The sequence below is a fragment of the Chanodichthys erythropterus genome, chromosome 6 (genome assembly GCF_024489055.1).
Source record: "Chanodichthys erythropterus isolate Z2021 chromosome 6, ASM2448905v1, whole genome shotgun sequence".
Taxonomy (NCBI): domain Eukaryota; kingdom Metazoa; phylum Chordata; class Actinopteri; order Cypriniformes; family Xenocyprididae; genus Chanodichthys; species Chanodichthys erythropterus.
The window spans coordinates 19,265,504-19,290,332 of NC_090226.1; the positions used below are offsets into that span (position 1 = coordinate 19,265,504).

Here is a 24,829-nt window from a genome sequence, read left to right on the forward strand (position 1 = left end):
AGGAAAAATCATTAGAATGACGTTTGAGATTTAAAGGGTTAGTTCACCCAAAAATGAAACTCTCATGAATTACTCATGTCGTTCCACACCCGAAAGACCTACATTCATCTTCAGAAGACAAATTAAGATATTTTTATGAAATCAGCTAGTTTTTTTTTTATTTTTATCCTCCATTGAAAGCAACAAAATGAGTACATCAATGTCATCGACATTGTTAAAACCATAGACATCATATAGGTAGACGCCCTATCGAACGCTACTGCCTATTGGCACGGACGAGCCGTGGAGCCGCCATCTTGGACCGGTCGCCAGCTCCACTCAGTGTAACTTGTTTGACAGGTGTAATGAGCTGTCAGCGCATTTAATTAATCATATCTCACTGAATACCTAACTGATTTAGACGCGGGTTTTTTTGCTGTAAAGGTCATTCATGTAGCTATGATACAGGACACATTGTTCAGTGTATTTTAACATTCATAGTAGGCTTAACAGTTATATAATATTCTGATATAAGATATAAAAAGTGACCAGACGTCCAAAATCAAAATATGTGATGTAGGATAAGGTAATTTATAAACCACACACTATAAATATGATAAAGAAGAAGAAACAGATAGTTGCAGATAAATAAGATTAGTAATATTAGTCAGTAATATTAGTCAGTAATATTAGCAGAAGTGGGAGGGGTAACTCGATTTGCGCTTTGCCGTCATGTGTGTATACATTGCTTCCTGATATCACGTGCACAAATAACAGTTATGTCCGGTCGAACAATGTATGTATAATGCTGCGTTCACGTCACCTCGTATTTACCGGATTCTTGAAATGACAACACGTGATGTTATATTCGGAGCTGTTCACGTCCTCAGACTGGGAGTTATGCGTTTCCATGGCACCACTATCAACGCCTAAATGAATCTACAGCGGTCAGGTGGTACAGCGGCCACGTGGTACATGTGGGAGCTTTCAGAAAACTCCCAGCTTACAAGCTGTAATTACGAGCTCTATGAGGACGTGAATGCTTTTTACAAGCTAGAATCTCGTAACTACAGGAATTACGAGGCCACTTGAACGCACCTTTAAATTCAGATTGGATTGTATTGATAATAGGCACTTAATGTTACCTAACGCTAAAAGAAAGTTGTGCATTGAGCGCATTCTAACAAGTGCTTTCGAACTTCTTTCTGATCTGAAATAGTAAGTTATGTGGAAAACACTTGCGAGGTCCGACGGTTAAGATAAAGGGGCTTGAATAATTAATAATCAATATAACCTGACGAAAAGATATTTATTAGCCTAAATGTTATCCACATTATATGTCATCTGCAACAGCATTGTGTACTTTTATAACTTTTGGTCATTAATTTTTAAATGCATTATGCAAAGATGAGGAGAGTTCTCTGCATGAAAGACCCATGACTGGCAGATCAACGTGCGACTACATTTCTCTCCGAGACGGTAGGAAAATAAATTTAATTCAATGTGGAGGATTTTAACTGTGACAAGATGATTGACAGGGTAGTTTAAACAGTTACAGTTTGAGTAAATAAGCGACAGAACGTCCGTTAAAGACGCAGTTATGAGGTAGTATGTCCCAAAGCTTGTCTACTCTTCTGCTACACACTCAAAAGTATGTACCTTTTCTTTACAAAAACAGTAAATGCTTTTAGAGCATAGTATAAGTAGGCGAATTGGGACGCAGCTTAGGAGTACGACCGGTCTAAGATGGCGGCCGCAAATCTCATCGCCCAGCGGCCAATAGGGCGTCTACCTATATGATGTCTATGGTTAAAACCGTCAATGTGACTATGGTGGTTCAACCTTAAAGGGGACCTATTATCGTCTCAGGATATGTATGTAACCATGGTTCCCTGAGAACAGGGAATGAGACTTTATCCAATAACTCCAATGCCCATTGGCCGGCGACAGCCTATGACGTCATAGGGCGCGACCCGGAAGTATAAAAGCGCACCTGTGAAAGCAGTCCTTCATCCATCGTCTTGAAGGGACTGCCCAGCAGGCAGCCCAAAGCATGGCAAGGAAACGCAGAGTCTCGTTCCCTGTTCTCAGGGAACCATGGTTACATACGTAACCTGAAACATTCCCTTTTTAAAGAGAACTTCAATTCTGCATTTGCAAACACTATGGGGAACGATATACCCACGCCGCCATGCTTGAGAAGAGTGCCTGCCAAGAAAAATGGCTGAGACAAAGGCTCCAAAAAAGTTCGGGAACTGCTTGGCAACTTCCCCCTCGGGTCACACCAGGCTGTCAGTGACAGCATTCCCTTTGGCCAACAGCCCAAACTGAACCTCAAGAAGGCCTTCCTCAGAGGGCCTACAGAAGATGCTAAGGCATCTGGAACAAACTTTTCCGCACAAAAAGTGGTCCCTTTAAGGGAATGTGGCCAAGGAACTAAAGGGAACCTCGACCAATCACTTAGAAGGGAACGAAGTCACCCTCAATGCCACCAGGGAGAACGACCTGGTCTTGTCATGAAACAGACTTAGTTCTGGCCAACCCTGTCTGAATACAGAGCCTCTAAAAAGCATTCTTCTAGAAGATAGTGAATAAGAGTGACTGCAAAGGGGCAGAAACCAACTCAAACCCACGTGTAGAGATGGGCATCCTGGAGAGCAGAACTCAGCTGAGTGCTATGGACCCTCATATCGAGGGGAGATAATCCGCTCATCCTAGGATCTACTCAGTGCTTAATTAACGCACTGAGGATGTGGATGAATTCTGGCCGAGTATGGGTTCTTCAATGCCTTCTTGATCTCAAAGTGCAGATTGGGAAGGAATGGAAGGCTCACCGGAGCTACGGGGTTGTGGTCAGAAAGAAACCTTTCGTCCAACCTGCCGCAAATGGGCTCTTTCCTCATGCGCTCCAATGGCAGCTGGAGCCTGCTGGGGGTGTGCTCCACAACCTCCAGCAACTCAGCATATGCTGGGCAGGGAGGCTTGGAAGAAGCAGCAGCCTCGACCACTTCTTCCTCCATAGCCATCTCCTGCTCATGGGGGCTAGCAGCCAGAAGAGCACTTGCTCCTGGATGTGATGATGTCAAAGATAAGACATCCTTGTCATCCAGGAGCTCATCCCCACCAGCCGCCGCCTGAGGTTGAGAGTCTGTTGCACCTCTCTCAATCTTGGTGCCCCATGAGTGCAGCCGCCGCTCTGCCTCAGCACGAACAGGGCCGGACCCACCGGGCACAGATGCTGACACCTCTTCCCTCAAGAAGAGAGCCAGGCGGGAACGGAGCGTTTTCATGGGACACAAACCTCACAGCCAGCGGCCTCAAACGCTGACCGTGCATTTGTACGCCTCGGGCAAACTTTCTAAAACGCTTGCTCTTGTCCTCAGATGTAGCTTCAAGGATATACTCACAGTATAAGTGGAGTGAAATTGACAATCATCAAAATTGTGGCAATCGACTCAAACAGTGAGATGAGATGAATGACTGCTTCCACAGGTGTGCTTTTATACTTCTGGGTCGCGCCCTATGACGTCATAGGCTGTCGCCGACCAATGTGCATTGGAGTTATTGGATAGTTGGCTTACAGACATAGAGTCACATGACGTCCCCCATAGCGTTTGCAAACGCAGAGTTGAAGTTCCCTTTCGAAAGGGAAGCCCCCTTTTACAAGATGTAAAATAAGTCTCTTATGTCATGAGAGTGTGTATGTGAAGTTTTAGCTCAAAATACCCCACAGATACTTTTTTTATAGCATGTTAAAATTGCCACTTTTTGGGGTTGAGCAAAAACACGCTGTTTCAGTGTGTGCCCTTAGGCTGTGCTCTGCCTAAGAGGGTAGAGCTTCAAGAGCTCGTTCTCCCCTGTCAGGATTTAGTCAGGATGCACTATAATGTCAGAAACTGTGTATACATGCTACATGGAGATAGAACAGGTATAGTTTAGTTTATTTATGATTATAACTTACATTGTCTTCTTGTTTTTATCCACTATATTAGCACAAGCCAGTTTACCGATGAGATTTATAACGTTTATTGTACTTCACACAAAAGATGAAGCGTCCGTTTTCACTCTAGAAAATCACTGAAAGGGCTTAATAAAACACAGTGCAAGTGTGCATTAAAATATTATCCATAAACTCTCTCTCTTTCCCCTGCATTATCATCAACATACATAGCGAATTACACAGAAACACTCGTTACAACTAACAGTAACACCTCGTCTTCAGCGGCTCAGATTTAGGGAGTAAAGGGAGAGAGCTATGTGGATTAATCCATCCAGCTACAGAACAACTAAAACGCTTGGGAGACATTCTCATCAATGCAGTAATAGCAGACTATGTACAACTCGCTGTGAACTTGCTCAGGGTGGTTCTATGTTAAAACGGCAGTGTCTGTCAACATTTGTGGGCGGGGCCTGTGGCTAATGTGACATCACACTGCCAGGGATCTGGAAACGGTTTGTTCTGAGACACTGCTCATGATTTATGGGGATTAAGCATTTGTAAATTAAATGTACATCTAGGCCATCAATTATTTCATTAGTTCATTTCGATGTTCTGCATATTTTATTTGAACCTGAATTTGGCACAGCATAGTAAAATGAATTGCTCTTTTTATACGTATTTGTTTATAAAAGAAAAATGCCAGTTTTTAAAGGTGCCCTAGAACGTTTTTTCACAAGATGTAATATAAGTCTAAGGTGTCCCCTGAATGTGTCTGTGAAGTTTCAGCTCAAAATTTTAATTAATTTTTTTAACTGCCTATTTTGGGGCATCATTAACTATGCGCCGATTCAGGCTGCAGCCCCATTTAAATCTCATGCTCCCTGTCCGCCGAGCTCTCAACTATAATACAGTGCATAAACAAAGTTCACACAGCTAATATAACCCTCAAATTGATCTTTACAAGATGTTCATCATGCATGCTGCATGCATGCTTCGGATCATGTGAGTATAGTATTTATTTGGATGTTTACATTTGATTCTGAATGAGTTTAATGGTGCTCCGTGGCTAAAGCTAACATTACACACTGTTGGAGAGATTTATAAAGAATGAAGTTGTGTTTATGCATTATACAGACTGCAAGTGTTTAAAAATTTGTTGAAATAGCGACGGCACTTGTCTCCATGAATACGGTTATAAACGATGGTAACTTTAACCACATTTAACAGTACATTAGCAACATGCTAACGAAACATTTATAAAGACAATTTACAAATATCACTAAAATATCATGTCAGTTATTATCACTCCATCTGCCATTTTTTGCTATTGTTCTTGCTTGCTTACCTAGTCTGATGATTCAGCTGTGCACATCCTGCTCGTCTAATGCCTTGAACATGAGCTGGCATATGCAAATATTGGGGGCGTACTGTACATATTAATGATCCTGACTGTTACGTAACAGTCAGTGTTATGTTGAGATTCGCCTGTTTTTCAGAGGTCTTTTAAAGGTCCCATGGCATGAAAATTTCACTTGATGAGGTTTTTTAACATTAATATGAGTTCCCCTAGCCTGCATATGGTCCCCCAGTGGCTAGAAAAGGCGATGAGTGTAAACCGAGCACTGGGTGTTTTGCTTTGTGTTTGAGAAAATGAAAGCTCAGACGACCCAATCTGGAATCTTCCCAAAGGTTAGAAAGGTTACCTCCCCTTTCTCTGCTTTGCCCGTCCATGAGAAAATGAGCTACTACAGTGAGATTCGAGCACAATATTTTGTTTCCCCTCGAGAGACACATCATGGCTTGCAAACAAGCGAATCATGGCAGTAACTCAGTGTCTGGATGTACAAATGAACACCTTTTTAAACATTTTTTTTTAATTCCTTCATTCGAGCCTATGAAGAAACAGTGGGTTAATTTTATTTTCACCGATACAACTTCCCAAAGTTTTGTATGTCTGCGCCACACATTTCACCATCACTGTCGCTAATGAAAAGGTGGACAGCATCAAGTATGTGTGTGAATACACACACTGTAACGCGAGTGTTGTTCATTTCTTTGTTGTTTGAATAACCGTACTGCTGTCATGGCGCACACGATATCCAGATTTCCAGAATGCAGAGCTTGATGTAATTATAAAAAGATTGTAAAAACTTTTAAGATTTCTGAAATATAAAATATGTAAACAGATAAATGATGTTGGCATGGTAGCACATTTTCCACAACGACACCTATCCGAAAAAGGTATTTGTAATAATGGCAGAGGACTAATTTAGTTGATCAGATTCTCGGTCAATCTGAAAACTTGAACGACTGCATGTCTACAAGCCATTGGATAAATCCACTGTCAACATTAGTGCATGGTACCATAGCTGCAAGCTGGTTAAGACCACACCCACCCTCCACCTTGCCCCACCTCTCTCCTCCTCATTTGCATTTAAAGCTACAGACCCAGAAACGGCATGTCCTAAGGAAAGCTCATCGTGGGACTGGCTTGTAGTGGCTGAAATTCTGCACCAAGGCTGAATTTCGGGAAAGAGACTTCAGATACAGCACCACGGACCACTTAGGCCTATATAAAAGCATCCAAAAAGTAGCATGTCATAGGACCTTTGGTCAGGTTGGTTTATGGAACATGGTGGCTGATCAAACAGCTAGTGACCAGTTTGAATTAACTGCTAATAATTAACTGCTTTTTTATATAAATTTGGTGCACTGTGTATATTATTTTGCAAGAAAGTCTATCTGGTCTGCTGATTCAGTCTGAGTGTTAAAAATTAAGCTGCAAATGTTTTATCAGTGTCTCTCCTCCCAGGTATACAGTCATTCATGGAGGCAAACATCACACACACATAAACACACACGTATGTGCCTTCGTTTCTGTCAGGTCAAACCATACATAGCCCCTGTTCTCTAACACTGTTACAACTTGACAAGACAGACAGGCATCAGACAAAAGGTCAGAGCCGTGGGCCAGCAGACAGCTGAGTGGAAGTGATGTGTCCTGCAGGTGGCTTTGAAAGAAACTCCCCCACAGAATCTCTTAAATAGCCTAAAACCAACTGCTCACACAGGTCCACAAACAGACCGGTCAACAACACTCAAGCAAGCTCCCCGCAGGCCCCATGACTTTACAGAGGAGCTCAATAATACCTGGAGAAAGTTATTCATTAGCATTTCTGTTCCTCTCAATGGCAGTTGCTCAGCTGGTGTGTGACCCCTCAGAACTACGCAACCTGCTCGCTGCCATCTTTCATCATAAGCGCTGAAGAAAACGTGAGTGCTGTTTGATGTGAGGATGCTGTGGCCACCAGGTTTAGTTAGATTTTTAGTTATGGTGTTGTGTGAAGGACTAAGCTAATCTTGTGTACATTGTAAACCCTAACACTCAAAATAATTAATTGGTTTGAGTAGGACAAACTTAAATTAAACAAATTAGTTAAGTCAAATAAAATTAACTTTTTTTTAAGTATTTAGCACTTTCTTTTTTTTCAAGTTCACAGAACTGATATATTTTAAGTCAACTGAACTGTTTCGAGTTTTATGAACTTGTTTCTTTTAATTTAGACAACCTTAAGTTTAACTGAAACTGGGCTGGGATTTCTATTTCCCAGCATGCTTTGCCCATGGCACACAAATAGTACATGTGTTTTAGTTTTCATTTTTATTTTGTGCCAGATTAATGTTAAGTGTGAGATTTAGTAATGAGTAATGTTTTGTTATGCTAATTTAGAAGCATTTCTGTGGGTTTTTTGGTGAGTTACCATTATGGTGACAAGTGGCACATGCAGCTTGATTTGAGCAGGTGCTATACCATGCTATTGTTAACATGTTAGCAAATTAGCATTTTCTGAATTAGCCTGTTATAGTTAGCTATGTTTACACTAACAACATTGAGGTTACATGAAAATTAAGATAAATGTATGCATTAGTGTCCTCAAACATCTCAAGTTAAGAACAATTAAAATGTATGAGTACAAAATAAAAATCTGCCAGTTCTGCTTACTAAATTTTCAAATATTTTGAGTTTTTCCAACTTATTCAGGTTTACAGTATATGTACTTCAATTACATCCAATTAAATGGTCTTGCCTTTTCTATGATAATGAATGTGCAATTTTCACATGGTGGACAATAAAACAGTTGAAAATAAGCCTTTTATCTATATTATACTGTAGATGTGACTCAGGCCCTTCTTTCATTGTAAGTCTTCTGGCATTTTTTCATCCGTTTTATAGTCCATGTAAAAATCACACATTTTGTATGTTTAATCCATAGTTGGTGGCTATCATATTGAGGAAACTGCATTTATGAGTCTAAAGGCTCATGTTCTGCATGTTTGATTCAACAAACACTGACGCAGAACCAGGCAAAATGTCTCTCTGGTGCTCAGCTATGGTCTGTCATTACATACGCTGGCAAATGCTACACTCTTCAACCAAGATTTATACCACTAACTCACATTACACAGACACACACATTAACACACCCACAGATGAACACCTGCGTAAACAGATGTTTCACAGCAAGAGAACTGGTGCAATTCCAAAAAGTTATTTTTGAAAACCTCCACTCACAAACATCAACATTTAGTCAAGGACAATTGAATCGCTCTCACTAAACAAACTGCAATTACCACAAAAGTATGTAATCACAGTAGGATCAAAAAAGATATCTCAGTGAGTTCATTTCCATTGCACTTTGAGGTTTTTACAGAGCCTGAGGGTCAAGGATTCAATATGAAATCTGTTTAATTTGCACAAATAACAAATAATATGTTGAGTAATGTCAATGGTTCATCTTATAAACATTTCAACAGTCAAAATTCCAGTTGAAGTCTGCAAAAACAATTTGGAATAGACGGGAAACGTGTGATACAAGCATCAAACTGACATTAATTTGATATGAAGGTCGTAAAAGGAAAAGAGATAACTTCATGTTGTTGAAAACATTATACTGTTATCTGGGTGCTATATCCTGTGCACTTCTGTTTATCAGAGATCTGTGGCCACAGCTAAATAAAGAGGTAAGTATAGGGATGACATTGCCCCGGGCTGATCTGGGGAGGCTCTCCTTATCAGAACACTGCATATCTGATCGCTGTTTCTGACTGCAGGAAAACCACAAAAACAAATGATTAAAAAAAAAAAAGTTTCTTAGATGTTCTTGTTGGTGGAGAAGGTACACAAAAGGAAATATATTTAGTTAGGGTGATAGTGGGTCTAGATCTTCTTTATATCAGTTTTTTGGTTAAATTATTCTGATAAACCAGTTGCAACCAAATAAGTTCCGACAGTCAGGAGGAATTTCACTAAGAGTTGCACTTAAAGATAGCAACATTTTTTTTTGCTTAGTTTTAGTGCATGATTGATTTAAAAACTGAAAATCAGGTAATGGCACAATTCATGCATTCCCTACAAACTAAACACATGACCATGTTATTGCCATGCCTTATTGTTTAAGCCATTTTTTTTTTTTTTGCCACGGACCCCCAAATATGATGATTTCCTCATGGGACACTCCTAAAATGTAAATGCAGCTATATATTTTCATGTACAAATAATCATTTATACTGTGAAAAAGATTTTTTTTTTTCTCCCCTGTATTAGGGTACTGTTGTATGTTTAAACTTTAAGAGAAATATAAAACCATATTTCTGACAATACAACAAAATAAATGTGATTAATCTTATGATGTTAACGTCTGTTCTGGGTTTGTGTTTTTGTGTGAGTTGTGATCTTGTTTGATTTGCACTGTTTCCTGTTCAGTTGTATGTGTTAGTTCATGTTTCCTTTGTCTTTTAGTTGCCATGGTTTTTGATCTGCCCTCATGTGTTACACCTGTGTCTAGTTAATTATCTTGTTTTGTCCCTAGTGTTCCTTTGTGTGTATGTATATATATATATATATATATATATATATATATATATATATATATATATATATATATATATATATATATATATATATATATATATATATATATACACATACACACACACACATTATTATATGTGTTACTACAACAGTTCTTTCTATTTCTCGTATCTGATTGTCTGAGAGGTCTTTCCAGCCATGCCATATTCAACCAATATCATCATGGGAACGGTTTCAAGGTTTGAATCACTCCGCTGTCAGCATTGACACAGCGAGTGTCATGGCCGACGAGCAAGCCCACCACATTTTTATAGATTCTATTGTTATTTTTTTAACAGAATAAGAGTTATATTTTAGGTGAGAATATAGTTGTTTAGACCTCAGATATGCAATTTATAAGTAAACAGTGCCTATTTGAAAATATGAGATGAGAGCTCCAGGCGGTCAGCGACTGTTCAGCGCTCATGTACCTGCAGAGAACAGCCTCATCTCGGCCAGTCTTTTGGGAATTTACTGCTGGCTCTTATGTACATAGTGTTTAAACATGAGGTATTATTTGTTTTGGGTATATCAAACGGGCAATCTTTGGTCTTATTAATCTATTATTTGTTCCAGAGCTAACAGATTTGGTTTAAGCGCTATATTAAGTTTCATAACTTTATATTTACATTGAAATTAAATCCTGTACTAACTACAAGCACTGGTTTTGTATGTTTGACTGAACTATTTGCTTGTGTTTATTTCCGATTTCACTTCTTATACTGTTATAATGGCTACTGTAAATTTAAATGTTATTGTTCAATAAATAATATTTTATATAAATTAGGGCGGCACGATATATCGCACGATACGAAAAATAACACTGAACTTGAACGTGATTATCACTTAAACACGATTCTTAGTGCGATTATGAAATCGCAAAGGCTGCGATTTTTGTCAATGAAGTATGGCTCCAAATGCTAATCCATCTGAAAGTAAATGTACATTTGAAAAAGCAACACGCATCAAACTTCTTTTCAGACACGAGAATCATTTATTAACATCTTGTCTAACAAAAGACAACATTTAATGTTTTTACTCCAAACTCACTTCATAAAGACAGTTGAGCATCCTTCTGTGAGATGATGTGGCTTCTTACTGTCATGAATATGGCTCCCTCGGCTCATCCTCCGGACCACCGGAGGGAGCCATCACCCGAGTATTGACGGGTTACCATTCGGACTCCATTACCCATAGGCCCTCATTCCTGGGACTGATGAACCTTGCACCTGCGCCATATCACACACACACACTATTTAAGATGCTCACACGCACTCACACACCGCGAAGTCTTGATTTGCTAAGGTGATCATTTCTGAGCGGTTTTCCTGTGGACTGATTCTTGTTATTACCTGGACTGTTGACTCTGTTTGATCCGTCGCCGCCTGCCCTGATTACTGCCTGGACTTTGTACCTTGTTTGCTTGCCGCCTGCCACGACCATTGCCTGTGACCCGACTCTGATTCTTGCTGCCAGCCCTGATCCACTGCCTGTCCCTGACCACGGTACTGTCTTTGCCCATTGTATTATTGTATCTTTAATAAAAGCTGCAAATGGATCCGCACTCCTCTGACCCTTCATTACACTTACACAGAATAAGGCAATCGTGTGTTTATTAGTCATGTTTAATTAATCAAAGCGTTTCAATCTTCTGTTTATTCAGCTACAGCGATATGATACGTGTTATCTTCTTCTACTGCAGGGCATATTTTGAGTTTCTGCGCAAGGGCGCACTCTGGCTTTCAGATGGAGAAGCCTTTACTACTTTGCCATATCGCGTGCGATTTTATCGCAATAAATCGTGCAGCCCTAATATAAATAACATGCTGTAATTTTCGGTATGAGAAAGAGTCTGTTAGTGATTTCAACTTCAGTGAAAATTACATTAATATGCCATAAGATGGCAGCAAAGACTGTCTTTATGAGTCAGTCAGTCAGTCAGTCACAAAGACTTTTATACTGAAATGGACTGAAACAAGGAAACTAGGTTGTTGTTTTTACTTTAAACATCTTACGAAACACAACTGACAAATGCATTGACTAGCACTGTCATGGGAATGTCTTAAATGTTAAAAGGACAAACACAAAAGACATCACTTTCCTCAGTGGACATTCAAACTGATTTTGTGATTATGAATATAAGATTGACCTGAAGAATATCAGCTAGAAGCAGGTAATACTCGTTCAGGCAATCTCTCTCTCATAATGCTCAACATATTACAGTGAGTTTCAATGAAGTGACTCAACGTTCCTTTGTTACTAGTTCTAAAGTGATGTTTTAGAATTAGTAACGGAGGCTTGGGCTCAACTGTTAAACTGTCAACTTGAGATTACACACGTGCCGTCAAACTGTTGTATAAACGCAATATCACACTTGTAGTTGTGCGATATGTTTCCATTTGTTTCAACTTCTTGCTGACACGGTAATTTGGTAAACTTTTAAATTTTAACTTTTATTATTATTATTATAAATACATTTAAAAAAACAATCAGTTGCACATAGAACTGAGTGTTGTGAATAGCACACAATCTATAATGAGCCTAATTTACATACAAAGATGGCGTGTTTGTGCTGAAATAAATTAAAACTTGGTAGTTAGTATTTCAGGGCCTTTAACAGATACAATAGAGAGGCAACTGTTTAGTGAATTTCTCCCTCAAACTTCACTAATTTACATTTATGTAGCATGATAATGAAGCAGTTGCACTCTGTCAGGGTCATTGTGGGTGAGAACTTGTGGAGGCCAGCATGAATTATGGGATATTTGCCTGCATGTGGCATCCATTTGGAGCCTGTGCCTGTGTGTCACCTTCCTCTTTAATAACTCCCACGACCTGTAGAGAGTCACTTTGGTAATCCTCTGATAAATCAGTGTTAAATGTCATGCGCCTTACAAGCAGAGGGTGGTTGAGTGTGTCTGTGACTTCTGATAGCCCACAATGCTCTATTACACCTCCTCGCACACTCCATGTCACAAAAATTAACTTTAAGCATTTTTTTTTTTTTTTTTTTGGTGGGGGGGATAGAAACGCTTTGGTTTAGGCCACATGCTGAGTCTCATTCGCACTGCTGCTCCAGACATAAAATTTTTAAAAAGTTCATTACTTAAAATAGCTGTTCCCCTGCCAGGCTGCCAGCCATCAAGATATGAAGGAAATCAACTGCACTGTAGTGCCAGAGATGTGAGGAAATGTGAGAGGGTGAGCTTAATATCTAATTTAATAAGTGCAGAAAGTCGCTAACCAATCATTTCTGTTTTTCTCAGGTTATTTGTGTATGACTGAAAAAGATTTTGATTCTTTCAGAGCAATTTTACAAATTGGTCCAAATGCTCCATCCCTCACAAAAATGACTTTTCCTATTAACGGCACATTCAGTCATGTTGTTTCTGCCCATCAAATATACATTTTTGATTAGTGTTAAAAATGAAAAAGCTTTCTGTTGCTGTGGTTAACAGTCCCCTGAACTCACACCATCAGTACTGTCTCAGCCCACAGTTCATCTGACACATAATGAAGAGGTGGGGGCACTTCTGATTGGATGGCTTCACACAACATACATGAGTAAAGCAAATTTGAGTAGTATTTTTACTTTTTGAATAATTTATCGCAAAAGGAGTACCCGAATATTTGACTAGTCATGCCCACCCCTAGTTTATTTATTGTGCTAAGAAGAAAATTGGCTCATAAGGAGCATTTGAGCAAGTTTGCAAGGTTAGTGGCTGCATATTGCATTGTTTTCTATGTCTATGAAATAAAGTTATGTTTTTCTATTTAAAGGGATAGTTCACCCAAAATGAAAATTTGATGTTTATCTGCTAACCCCCGCGCATCTAACAAGTAGGTGTCTTTGTTTCTTCAGTAGAACACAAATGATGATTTTTAACTCCAACCGTTGAGGTCTGTCAGTTGTATAATGGGAACTTTGTCTATAAGAGTAAATAAAACTTGCATAGACGATTCCAAATTAAACCCTGCAGCTCGTGACGACACACTGATGTCTAAGACACGAAACGATCAGTTTGTGCGAGAAACTGAACAGTATTTATATAATTTTTTACCTCTAAAACACCACTATGTCCAACTGCGTTCAGCATTCGGTTGGTGAGGTCTGATCGCGCTCTGACAACAGAAGTGATGTCTAACACTAGACAACGTCTAACAGTGATGTTTCTCACACAAACCGATCTTTTCGTGTCTTAGGACATCAATGTGTCTTCACGAGCTGCAGGGTTTAATTTGGATTTGTCTGTAGATGTTTTATCTACTCTTATAAAAGAAGTTCCCATTGACACACATTATACGACTGACAGATGGCAACGATTGGAGTTAAAAATCATAATTTGTGTTCTACTGGAGAAACAAAGTCACCTACATCTTGGATGCGCTGGGGGTAAGCAGATAAACATCAAATTTTCATTTTTGGGTGAACTATCCCTTTAAGACAGGATTCTGTGTAGATTTCTGTGCAAATAATCTGATATAAACAAAATTAACCATTTCTTTCATCTGTTTGATTGAATTGACACACCATTTCATTTCATCCCCCTCCATCCCCAAGTGCTGAAAATATAGCTAGAAGCAAGCAACATATAAGCTTAATTTGTACTAATATTAAGACATTCAGACTTTTTTTTGCTCAGGGTAAGTACAGACAGAGGCACCATAGTCTTTGAATGCCAGCGCACAACTGTAAAGGGTTAGTTCACCAAAAAATGAAATTTCTGTCATTAAGTACTCACCCTCATGTCACTCCACACCCATAAGACCTTCGTTCATCTTCGGAACACAAATTAAGATATTTTTGATGAAATCCAAGGGTATCTATCTGGCCGGCCAAAAATATATTAATTTGTGTTACAAAGATGAACGAAGGTCTTATGGGTGTGAAACGATAAGAGGGTGAGTACTTAATGACAGAAATTTCATCCGGTTCCGTTCACACAGCACGAAAATTACAAGAATGTGGTTGTGAGTCCTGAAAATTTACGGGTGTGAGTTCGGTTATAGAATGCGGTTGTCACACCTGTAAATAACCGTACTGTGTGTGAACTTAACCGTATTAATGACTCAAATACAGGACTGACAACTGTATTCTGCTGCTGTGTGAACGTGGCCATATATTGTTTGTACTGTAAATCCCCTTATGTGTGTAACAAGGTTTATAGATCAGGCCTGTCTGGTCAGCACAAATTTATTTTGTGTTACATGTAGGAATTAAATTATGAAGAATGACAGATAGATATAAATATTAATGTCACATAGTCTCTTAAGGCCTTTGCACACTGAGTCCGAAATTCACATGCAAAATTTCCGCACGTTAAAAAATAAATTCGACCTTGCGTTATGTCAATCATGTTTGTACACTACCTCCAAAACTTTCGTCCATCAAAAAAATATGCAGATCAGGTTCGTTTTTCTGCGTTTTTCGCATCCGTGGCACGCATTTTGAGAGACGTTTTGACAATTCAGAGCCACCGTACGCGAATGCAAAAATCCTGAAGGCCATCTGTCAAGTTGATCCACGTTGCCTACAGCACAAAATAGCAGCACTGAATGACAAACAACGTGCGGAATACAAAGACAGATTGTGCCAGTAGCAAAGCATCAAACTGAGCCACTGACATCCTGAAGTAAACTTTGAAAGGCTCGGGATAATCACGCAGCTCCTTGATGAGGTGAAACTCTCCTTTCTCTCTATGCAATCGCGAAATTGGATGGACTCAATATTTCCAATATTTTTTTTTTTCCGCAACGCATTCATTAATACGCATCGGACTCAGTGTGCAAGGTCTCTGTGTGTGACGAAGTTTTAGGATTAAGAATACGAAAAAAAAAGCATGCAAAAATTTCGGTCTCAGTGTGCAAAGGCCTTTACTGTCTAAGTGGGCAGTTCTTGAGCAGTAGTAAGGACCTATGAAATAATCAGGTTTGAGTTTTGGACCTGGAACAACATTTAAACCCTTAACCCAACCTTAAAATCAAACTGTTGGATAAGAATGTTGTTCCAGGACCAACAAGTATACATACTTTGGTAAATCAATCGTTGTGCCCTGTCAGATAAAAAAAAAAAAAAAAAAAACAACAGGAAGATGTCAAGAAATCCTGAACAGTCATCAAGATGAGGTTTTTTTTTTTTTTTTTTTGCCTTTAATAGGTTTGTAAAAGAGGCAGAAAGCACCCAGAGGAACCAAGACGAGAACGTTGCAGACCACTGTTATTTCACAGCTGACTACACTTAGAAAAGGATCAAACCTGCTTGGTGAAAACAAGTGAAAGCCACAACTACGAAGCATAATTCAGCTGTCCATTTGAGTTTAACTCCACCTTTAACATGGGGAGACCAGCATCCTATTTTCCGGGAAGTGACAATGGGAAGAGGTTACAGTGCTACTTATTAGATGGCTGTTGTAGCACACAGTTATTAATATTGATTTCCTCCTCAGGGAATATCAATTTTGTTCAGCCGCTGCATACATATCGTAATGATGGGACTTAGCCTTCAGAGAAAGGCCTGTTGCAGAGTCAGCAAACTGCAAGGAAAACAAAGACATACTCTTATATAAACAAGATAATGTTGCAGCACAATCATCCTGCCTGATACACACATACACCGCTTGTGACAAATCCACACCGGCTATATCTCTGTGTTCCCTTATTGCATTTCCTCTTTACCCACAATCATTCGCAACAGCAAACATGCAATTATTGATACTTCTGTCACACAATAATAGCATTGTTCTGTCTCGAGAATGGGACATGTTGACACCCAATTGTATCATTATTCAATTCCCATGGTGTTTCCCGACAGAAGTAATGCAGGCGACAGCAATTCTTAAAGTTGGGCGCAATATTCCCAAGACGGTGTGCGGCGCTATTTATTCAAAAGCATTCAATCATAATGTCACGGGTGTTATAGTATGCGTTATTTCTCGAGGTTTCCAGTCTGTGTTAGAATGAGAGGTATTCCATATTTTCCTTACAGATGAGAGCAGTTTATCTCACTTTATGAAAATCATTCTGAGGGGAGAATTTTATCATATGGAGGAAAGGTGATAACTGCTCTGAGGAGGCTGGAGGTTATGATTAGCTGTGGTATTTACTTGTGGCTATATGTGTATCTTTGTGTATTATATTTTAAGAGATAAAGTGATATTATAACACTTTATCATCACAATTACAAAAAAAGCACATGGGTAGCATACTCAATACCAAAAGCAATATCTAGTACTATATTTAACTCAGTCAGAGGGCACAGGCTGATAGGTCCTATAGATGCAATCTGGACGTAATCACAGTATTACTGCATGGCACAAGTTGACTGGCCTCTGCTGATCTTGCAGCCAATGAGATTGCTTGCTCAACATTCAAACGGTCTGGTTCAGTGTTTACTTCAAGCTAGTCCTGTGAATCAGAGTTCCTGTGAAACCTTCCACCTCCTCCAGAGCCACCTGTCTAGATCTGTTACAGGATTTATGCATGTCTGTTTATCTATCTGCAGTAGCAAGTCCATGCTTGCTCTACAGCAGCAATAATCAACAGCAGAAGCAGCAGCATAGCAGATCTAGTCCGCCAAGACCAAGAAATTTTTATTTAATAATACTTATAGTCTTATACTTAATACTTATAATACTTATAGTCATATTGAATATGTCAAAAACAGTGGGAATGTGTACTATGAAAACTAAATAAATAAATAATATATGCTATGAGCAAGTGCTGTTACTTTGATTACAAGAAATAATAAAGAATAGACTACCGCTCAAAAGTTTTGATGTTTTTATTTATTTATTTATTTACTTACATACTTGTATTTCCATATATTTTAAAATGTAATTTATTCCTGTGGTGGAAAAGTTGAATTTTCAGCATCATTACTCCAGTCTTCAGTGTCACATGATCCTTCAGAAATCATTCTAATATGCTGATTTGTTGCACAAGAAATATTTTTTTATTAGTATCAGTGTTGAAAACAGTTGTGCAGCTTAATATTTTTTTGAAAACTGCTAAAACTGTGTTTTGTTTTTCTCCAGGTTTCTTTTTTATGTATAAAAAGTTTAAAACAGCATTTAGGTGAAAAAGACATTTTGGAACATTATAAATGTCTTTACTGTTTTCTTGAATAAAACTATTAAAGTATTAAATTTCTTTTAAAACAAATACTGAATGGAAGTGCATTTCTGAAATATAAATTCCCTTCTAAATAAATGACATTATTAAGGTTATCAGTTGTTGGTTAGTTTAGTTCACAATCACAGCTTCTCAAAGTTTCTGTAAAAATTTCATTAAGATGCGAAACATCCTTTTAACATGCCCTCATGACCTCAACCATAGTTTTTATGAGTGTCTATTCCACATTTTAGAGGGATATAATGATTTCTAAAAGCAGCCCTTTGTTCTGTTTCATTAATGACTGGCACCCCACCAGCAATGCTAATATGACTTAAGTTGCATTGATTAATGGATGATTGCATACATAAATTCAATTTGGCAGAGACCCAAAACAGATTTGATTCTCTAGTGCATGTATTAGGTTCTACACTGTCCTCCAACAAGAGTAAAATGTGTTAACTCATATATAGAAACTACAGTACAAATAAATTCAAGACAAGTGATTAAAATGTGTGGGGGAAAAATTCACTTTATGGACACTTTATTTCTTTTATATATTACTAAAGTCATACAAATGAAAAAAAAAAATAATAAATAAAATAATAAAGTCCATCTGCATCATGTATAATTCATGCTTATTTACTAATGCAGCAGAATGTAACAACAAAGAAGTCTTTGGGCCTGTCCCAATACTCACATATGTTGTCTTGGCCACCTGAGAATGGACAGGAAGTATGTGTGCAAGACTGTCTCAGGTCAGGAAAAAATGCCAAAGCTCAGTGCTAACATTTTTATGCACACTTGTGGTCTTTTCACCCACTTGAACATTTGGTCCAAATACAGTCATGTAAGTAGACAAGTGGTCAATTGCAGAGACCGCAAATGTGGATATTGGGACAGGCCCAGAATCTTTACCTACAATACTTTGCCTGTCTAATTACTGTGCTTTTACCCCTAATGACTGAATTGAAAATTGAAAATGATGAATCTGACCCAAGATGAAGGCTGCATCACTGTCTTCACAGAGACTCACCTCTATGCCATGGTCCTAAATCTGACCTACCTCTAGGACCCTAGATTTAAGCAGTCCTGGATAAGAGTGTGTACAATACGAATTACATCCAGCAATTAAGAGTGAGTGTCAACAGGAGATAAAGAGCACCATTAGAGAGACGCAAACAGTGGGAAACACACTTCTTCTTCATGGGATTTTAGGCTAATCTCATTTTACTGGAACTGTTCTTCCCCCGCACTCACGTTTGATGTGTAAATTATGCCAGAATTGAAGAAATAAACATGGTCACAAGCCAAAAGAAAATGGAGGCTTTGGCAGAGCATATATTTTTTGGGGAAAACAAAACATAGCATGAGTACAGAATTTTTGCTTCATCATGATTGAATGTTACTTAAAAGGGATGATTTTCAGCACCAGCACAATGGCTGTAGCAGTTAGAATGTGTCTCCCAGTGGCACCTCCAGGAAATGTTTTATGGGGCAGCCAGATGGGGAAAATAATAAAAAAAAATCATAGGGTGGCACATCAAAAAGACTATAGTGTGGCTGAATCTTAGGATATGCAACTGCAGGCTGAAGTTCTGACAAATATCTGCATGTAGTCTAATTGCATTCCCACTTTACATGCAATCATTATGCAACAGCAAATATGTAATTATTCATACTTCTGTCACACAATAATAGAATTGTTCTATCTTGAGAATGAAACATGTTGACATTCAATTATAGGTGGTGCTGATTTGCAAAATGAATTTACACAAATTTAATCGCAAATAATAGTACGTTTATTTGCCTGACAATTGAAAAACTATAATTTACTATTAATATAATAAATGTAAAAAGAAATTTCACCTCAGAGTGATTCTGTACAGATGCTGGTTGAAGTGAACTAAAAATATATATTCATGTGACCCGTGCAGGCAAATGCGCTCGGAATGCGCAAGGGTTAATTTCGAGCTACAGGCAAAACAAGTGAAAAGTGTAAATTTTGGTCGAAATTGAAGTTTTTACAAAAATGTTCATTAAGCCCTCGTCTAGCAATCCCAATGCTCCAAATAGCAATAAAACATCTAAAATTATCTTTACTTGTAGGTTTTCTGAGAGGAGTACCTTTCTGTGGCGACCAGGGCGGGCGAGAGCCGTGAGGGAAGTGTACACAAAAGAAAGATGATATTCCACAGATTAAAATGGTGTATAACTCTTAATTGTATGTGCAACATTGATGGAGTATTTTGAGTCTCTTTCACACTGATAAGAAAAAAACCACGGTGGAATCGCCGGCGATACCGTCAGACCTCAGAGTGTTAATGAGCTTCACCTGGGAGGCGCACTGGCCTTGAGTCCCTCACGGAGGAGCTCCGGGAGCATAAAAGGAAGAGCGACTACAGCGAAGGACGAGAGAGGACCAGGCCTGGACTTTATGTTATGTTTTATTATGTTTGTGTGGCCGGCAGACGTCCGCGAGGGTCTGCCGGCATTACTTTTCGTTTTGTTCTTTGTTTATTTTACATTAAAGTTACGTTGAATGTTCGCCGGTTCCCGCCACCTCCTTCCCACATTTACGAACTACGTTACATTGGTGCCGAAACCCGGGAGGAAGGAGGGACATGCTGTCGGAGAGCCCTCGCTGCTGAGGGGGATCGCGGTGCTGCGGAGTTCGGGCAGCGCGGGAGTGAAGACCGCGAGAGGCTGCCCGAGGCGGTGGTGCTGGAGCCTAGTGAAAGGTGGGACGGAGACCCGGATGCCGTGCTCCTGGGATGAGGTGGGGTGGCTGCCGTCCAGGAGGGAGCGGAGGAGTCGCCGCCGTCCGCCGTGGGCCGGAGCCTGCTGCCGTCCGCCATTAAGGGGAGGAGCAGGGGACGGGGGACTCGCTGCCGGCTGCCCTCAGCCGGAGGAGCCATCGCTGTCCGCCAGGAGGCGGTCGAGGATCGGGCCGTCCACCAAGCGTCCAGTGCCATCGCATGTGGCACTGCGAGGAAAAGCCTCTCGGCAGGCTGAGGACCGAGTGGCAGTGTGTCTGGGAACCGGACCCAGAATTTTTTTTTTCCTCTTTCTTTTTCCTCTCTCCCCTCTCTCGTCCTGTCGCTCCCCTTGCTTCTGTCTCCTTTCTCTCGTCTCGTCTGTCCTTACCCCCAGGTGCTGAGGCCGCCGAGACAGGCCCCGGGGGGGGGAGTAGAGCGCAGTCTCGGGAGTACCCCCCGGCCTGCGAGGGGTGATGGGGGTATGTGGCGACCAGGGCGGGCGAGAGCCGTGAGGGAACGGCGCGAGGCCGGTGGCGCGAGTGTTAATGAGCTTCACCTGGGAGGCGCACCGGCCTTGAGTCCCTCACGGAGGAGCTCCAGGAGCATAAAAGGAGCACCAGGCCTGGACTTTGTGTTATGTTTTATTATGTTTGTGTGGCTGGCAGACGTCCGCGAGGGTCTGCCGGCATTACTTTCGTTTTGTTCTTTGTTTATTTTACATTAAAGTTACGTTGAATGTTCGCCGGTTCCCGCCTTCTCCTTCCCACATTTACGAACTACGTTACACTTTCCTTTGTCCATGAAAAATTATGTTTCATGACTGGCGCTTCCTCTCAGCACAAGTTAGGTTTCGTTTTAAAGCGCAGCATTCCAACTTTGTGAATATTCATAGCGAATTCTTGACGGCATGAGTCTGTACCAATGAAATCTGATTTTCAAACTCATACTGATGTAAACAAATAGATCTTACTCGCGCTGACTGACACATCCGAAGCTTGCACACAAAAACGCCTCAGACAGCGCGCGATCCCGATATACACAGAATTACAGTATTTCCAAAAAAATCAGTCTTGGCGAGCATTCATGCAAACATTATGTGTTATGTCTTAAAGGTGCTAAAGAGGATGTTTTGTTTTATACTTTTTCGCAATATTACTTGAAACTGTCTTTACTAACTGATAAAAGACTATTTATTAGGTGCACTGAAAGGAATAATATTAATATACATCATCTGTGCACGAGGTAGGGCCTTAAAAAATATCAGCCAAACGTTTACGAGATCATCGTGTAAACGATTGGCCCTCTGGCTTGTCAATCACTGCCATGACGTTCCTTGTGCAAGACGTGCGCGGCTGCGCACTCCAGTAACTTCCCACACTCTACAGTGATGTGTAACACTATATACACTCACATCTGATGTGTAACAATATATTAGATTCGTGCAGGACAGTAGGTCTTAATATATCTATAGGCTGTCTGTTTCAATAATGTTAATCAAACAATTGTGGAATCATGGAAAAAAAAGTTGAATATATATTTCTTCCTCAAAATTACGGGGTTTTGACGTGGTTTGCGCCAAATTTGGTGGTATTACCAGGGATTTTAAGGTATGGTTGCTAGGTGATTTTGTTTTGGAACCTTCAGAAAACTTTAACTTGATTTTTCTCAAAATTGACTTTGCTGACTCTATTGAATTCAAACAGGTGTAGCTCATTCATTTTTTTGTCAGATTCCAACAACTGATTTACTGACACCTCATTTTTAAAAATTTGCTCACTGAGACTCATTTTATCACCATGTGTCTCTCTCTCTCTCTCTCTCTCTCTCTCTCTCACACACATACACGTTTCCTGATTTTTTTTTTTTTTTTCCTCCCCAATGAGCTTATTAGAATGTGTATTGAAGCAGTTAGCAAAGGTCTTCAAAAGATTTTCCAGGGCTCCATCTCAGACATTCTGAAGGGAGGCCTCGGCTTAACATGAGGGACAAAGAGATTTACAGTGAGATTTGGAGTTTAATTCAACTAGCAATCCCATCTTCTTTAATCTCTGCACGCCACAGAGCTTTCTTCTATAGGGCAACCATTTTCCAAAGTCGACTGAAACAATTTCTGCTTCATCTAAATGGTAAATAATTATCCTCACACATATTCTTTTTTCCTCAAGCTTCAGTGTGAATATTAAGAGGCTGCATGAATGTGAGGTAAATAAAGCCATCAAAATGTTTAGACTTCTCGCATTTGCAGCCTCGCTGCATTGTAATATCGCCTGCTCTTCCCCGCTCGAAAAAAGATCTGAGATGAGCTGTTGGTGCTGCAGTCTGAAATATAAATGTGACAAAATAAATTATAAATTGACACTACCGCAAAGCCTGTTTCAGGAGTCAGGCAGTTTTGGTTCAGAGGAAACAGAGTTATCTTTTTTGACACGAATATACATGCTCGCCATGATCCGTGCTCCAAAAACAATGTGTTATCGCTTGAGGTTTGTCTGCATTTAATTTTAACATCAGTACCTGCTTGCGACTTTAGTCTGCCTGTCAGAGACTACACAGCTGGGCTCAGAGTGAACAAGGCAGCTTTGTCACTATGGGAATAAGCTGTGCACAACTTTGGCTGTAGGACTGCTTTTTCAAAGATGAAGGTCCCAAAGAGCCTGTCCCAGGAAACACTGTCCCTGCATCTGCTTCCTCAGTATGGTTCACTTCTCCTCACAGGCTGGAACGCCCTTGAAGTTTCAGTCTGATTCCTCACCTCACCCTCTGAGTGTCTATTAAAAGATCTCGATCCACCTGTACAACTTTATAGTTTTCAGCTCCCTGACATACCTTCTCTTATCAGCCAATGCACACATATTGTATATACGGTGTGTATGTGTGTGTCCACAGCTAGTGGTGCATTAAATAAATATATATAAAAACAAACTGTTTAATGTAATATTTTGTGAAAAACATTAATTATGACCAATAATTGTGTCTGTGATGATGATTTTGATTTAAATTAGTCTTAGATTAATGATGATGGTCTGACCACAGTTCTGAAACTGCCCATAGTCAAAGAAACACCCTCATATGTTCATATATTATAATGTTGACATAATGGAAAATCTGTTGTCACCATCTTCCTCTGAGTACAAACCATTAGAGCAGACATTTTTGGCAAACTATAGTGCAAAACCTTTCTGCAAAACCTGTTTTCCTTAATTCATTTATTACTGTAAAGGATCCACTGTACATTTCCACTTTCATTATTAAAAAAAAAAAAAAAAAAAAAAAAAACTGAGTGTACACTAGATGGAAAGGATGAAACATTTACCTCTGCAGTGCTTGTATCTTCTCTGCTGTGATTCCCTGAACAATCTTCTCCAGCACGTCTGTGTCTGCACTTGGCTCTACCTTCACTTGCTCCCTGCTGAATGCATATCGTCCAACGAGCAGCCCCAGAGCAAACACACCCACCCCTGCTAGCAGGTATTTGGCCAGGCAGGTCCCATTCCATCTCTGGCCCTTGGGTACTGCCCGGCTGAAACGAGAAACGTAATTAGGGTCCTCCTGGAGACGCTCAAAACGTCCGTGAGGGGAGACGGAGGGTTGAATTGGTTCCAAATCTGGGTCCATGCCCCCGCCAGAAGAGCTGCTCACGGGTTGATGCTCCACACACTCCAGCTGGAAGCGGTCCAGGCCCGGTTCCTCCAGCTCCTTCTCCATGTCCCATTCCAGTTCCAGGGAAGCTGTGTGAAGCTCTTCACTCTCCAGATCCCGCACACGGAGAGAACCATGGCCAGCACGCACTTTCCTATATGCCATGTCTGTTACTGTAGAGAAACAGAGAAACACACACAAATTTAAATAAAATTGATCAATGAGTTTATTTTTGGAATTCATTTTCTGTGTAGACACCTTCAGTTTTCTGCATACTACAGCTGCAACAACTAATGGCCTAGGTCGCGGGTTCGAGTCTCAGTACCAGCAGGAAATGGAGGTGGGGGAGTGCACGAACAACGCTCTCTTCCACTCTCATTACACACAACTGAAGTGCCCTTGAGCAAGGCACCTAACCCCCAATCACTCCCCAGATGGCGCAACAAAAATGGCTGCCCACTGATCCGAGTGTGTGTGTGCGCTTGGGTGAAA

At 40.0% G+C, this 24,829-nt stretch overlaps 1 protein-coding gene across 1 annotated transcript in view; it reads right to left on the bottom strand.

Moving 5' to 3' along the window:
- Positions 1-24,502, bottom strand: part of LOC137021626 (inactive N-acetylated-alpha-linked acidic dipeptidase-like protein 2) — a 243,516-nt gene extending 219,014 nt beyond the window's left edge. Inside the window, exon 1 of the mRNA XM_067388346.1 lies at positions 24,012-24,502. Coding sequence (XP_067244447.1) covers positions 24,012-24,502 — 491 coding nt within the window. The remainder of the gene's footprint in view (positions 1-24,011) is intronic.
- Between the last annotated feature and the right edge of the window lie 327 nt (positions 24,503-24,829).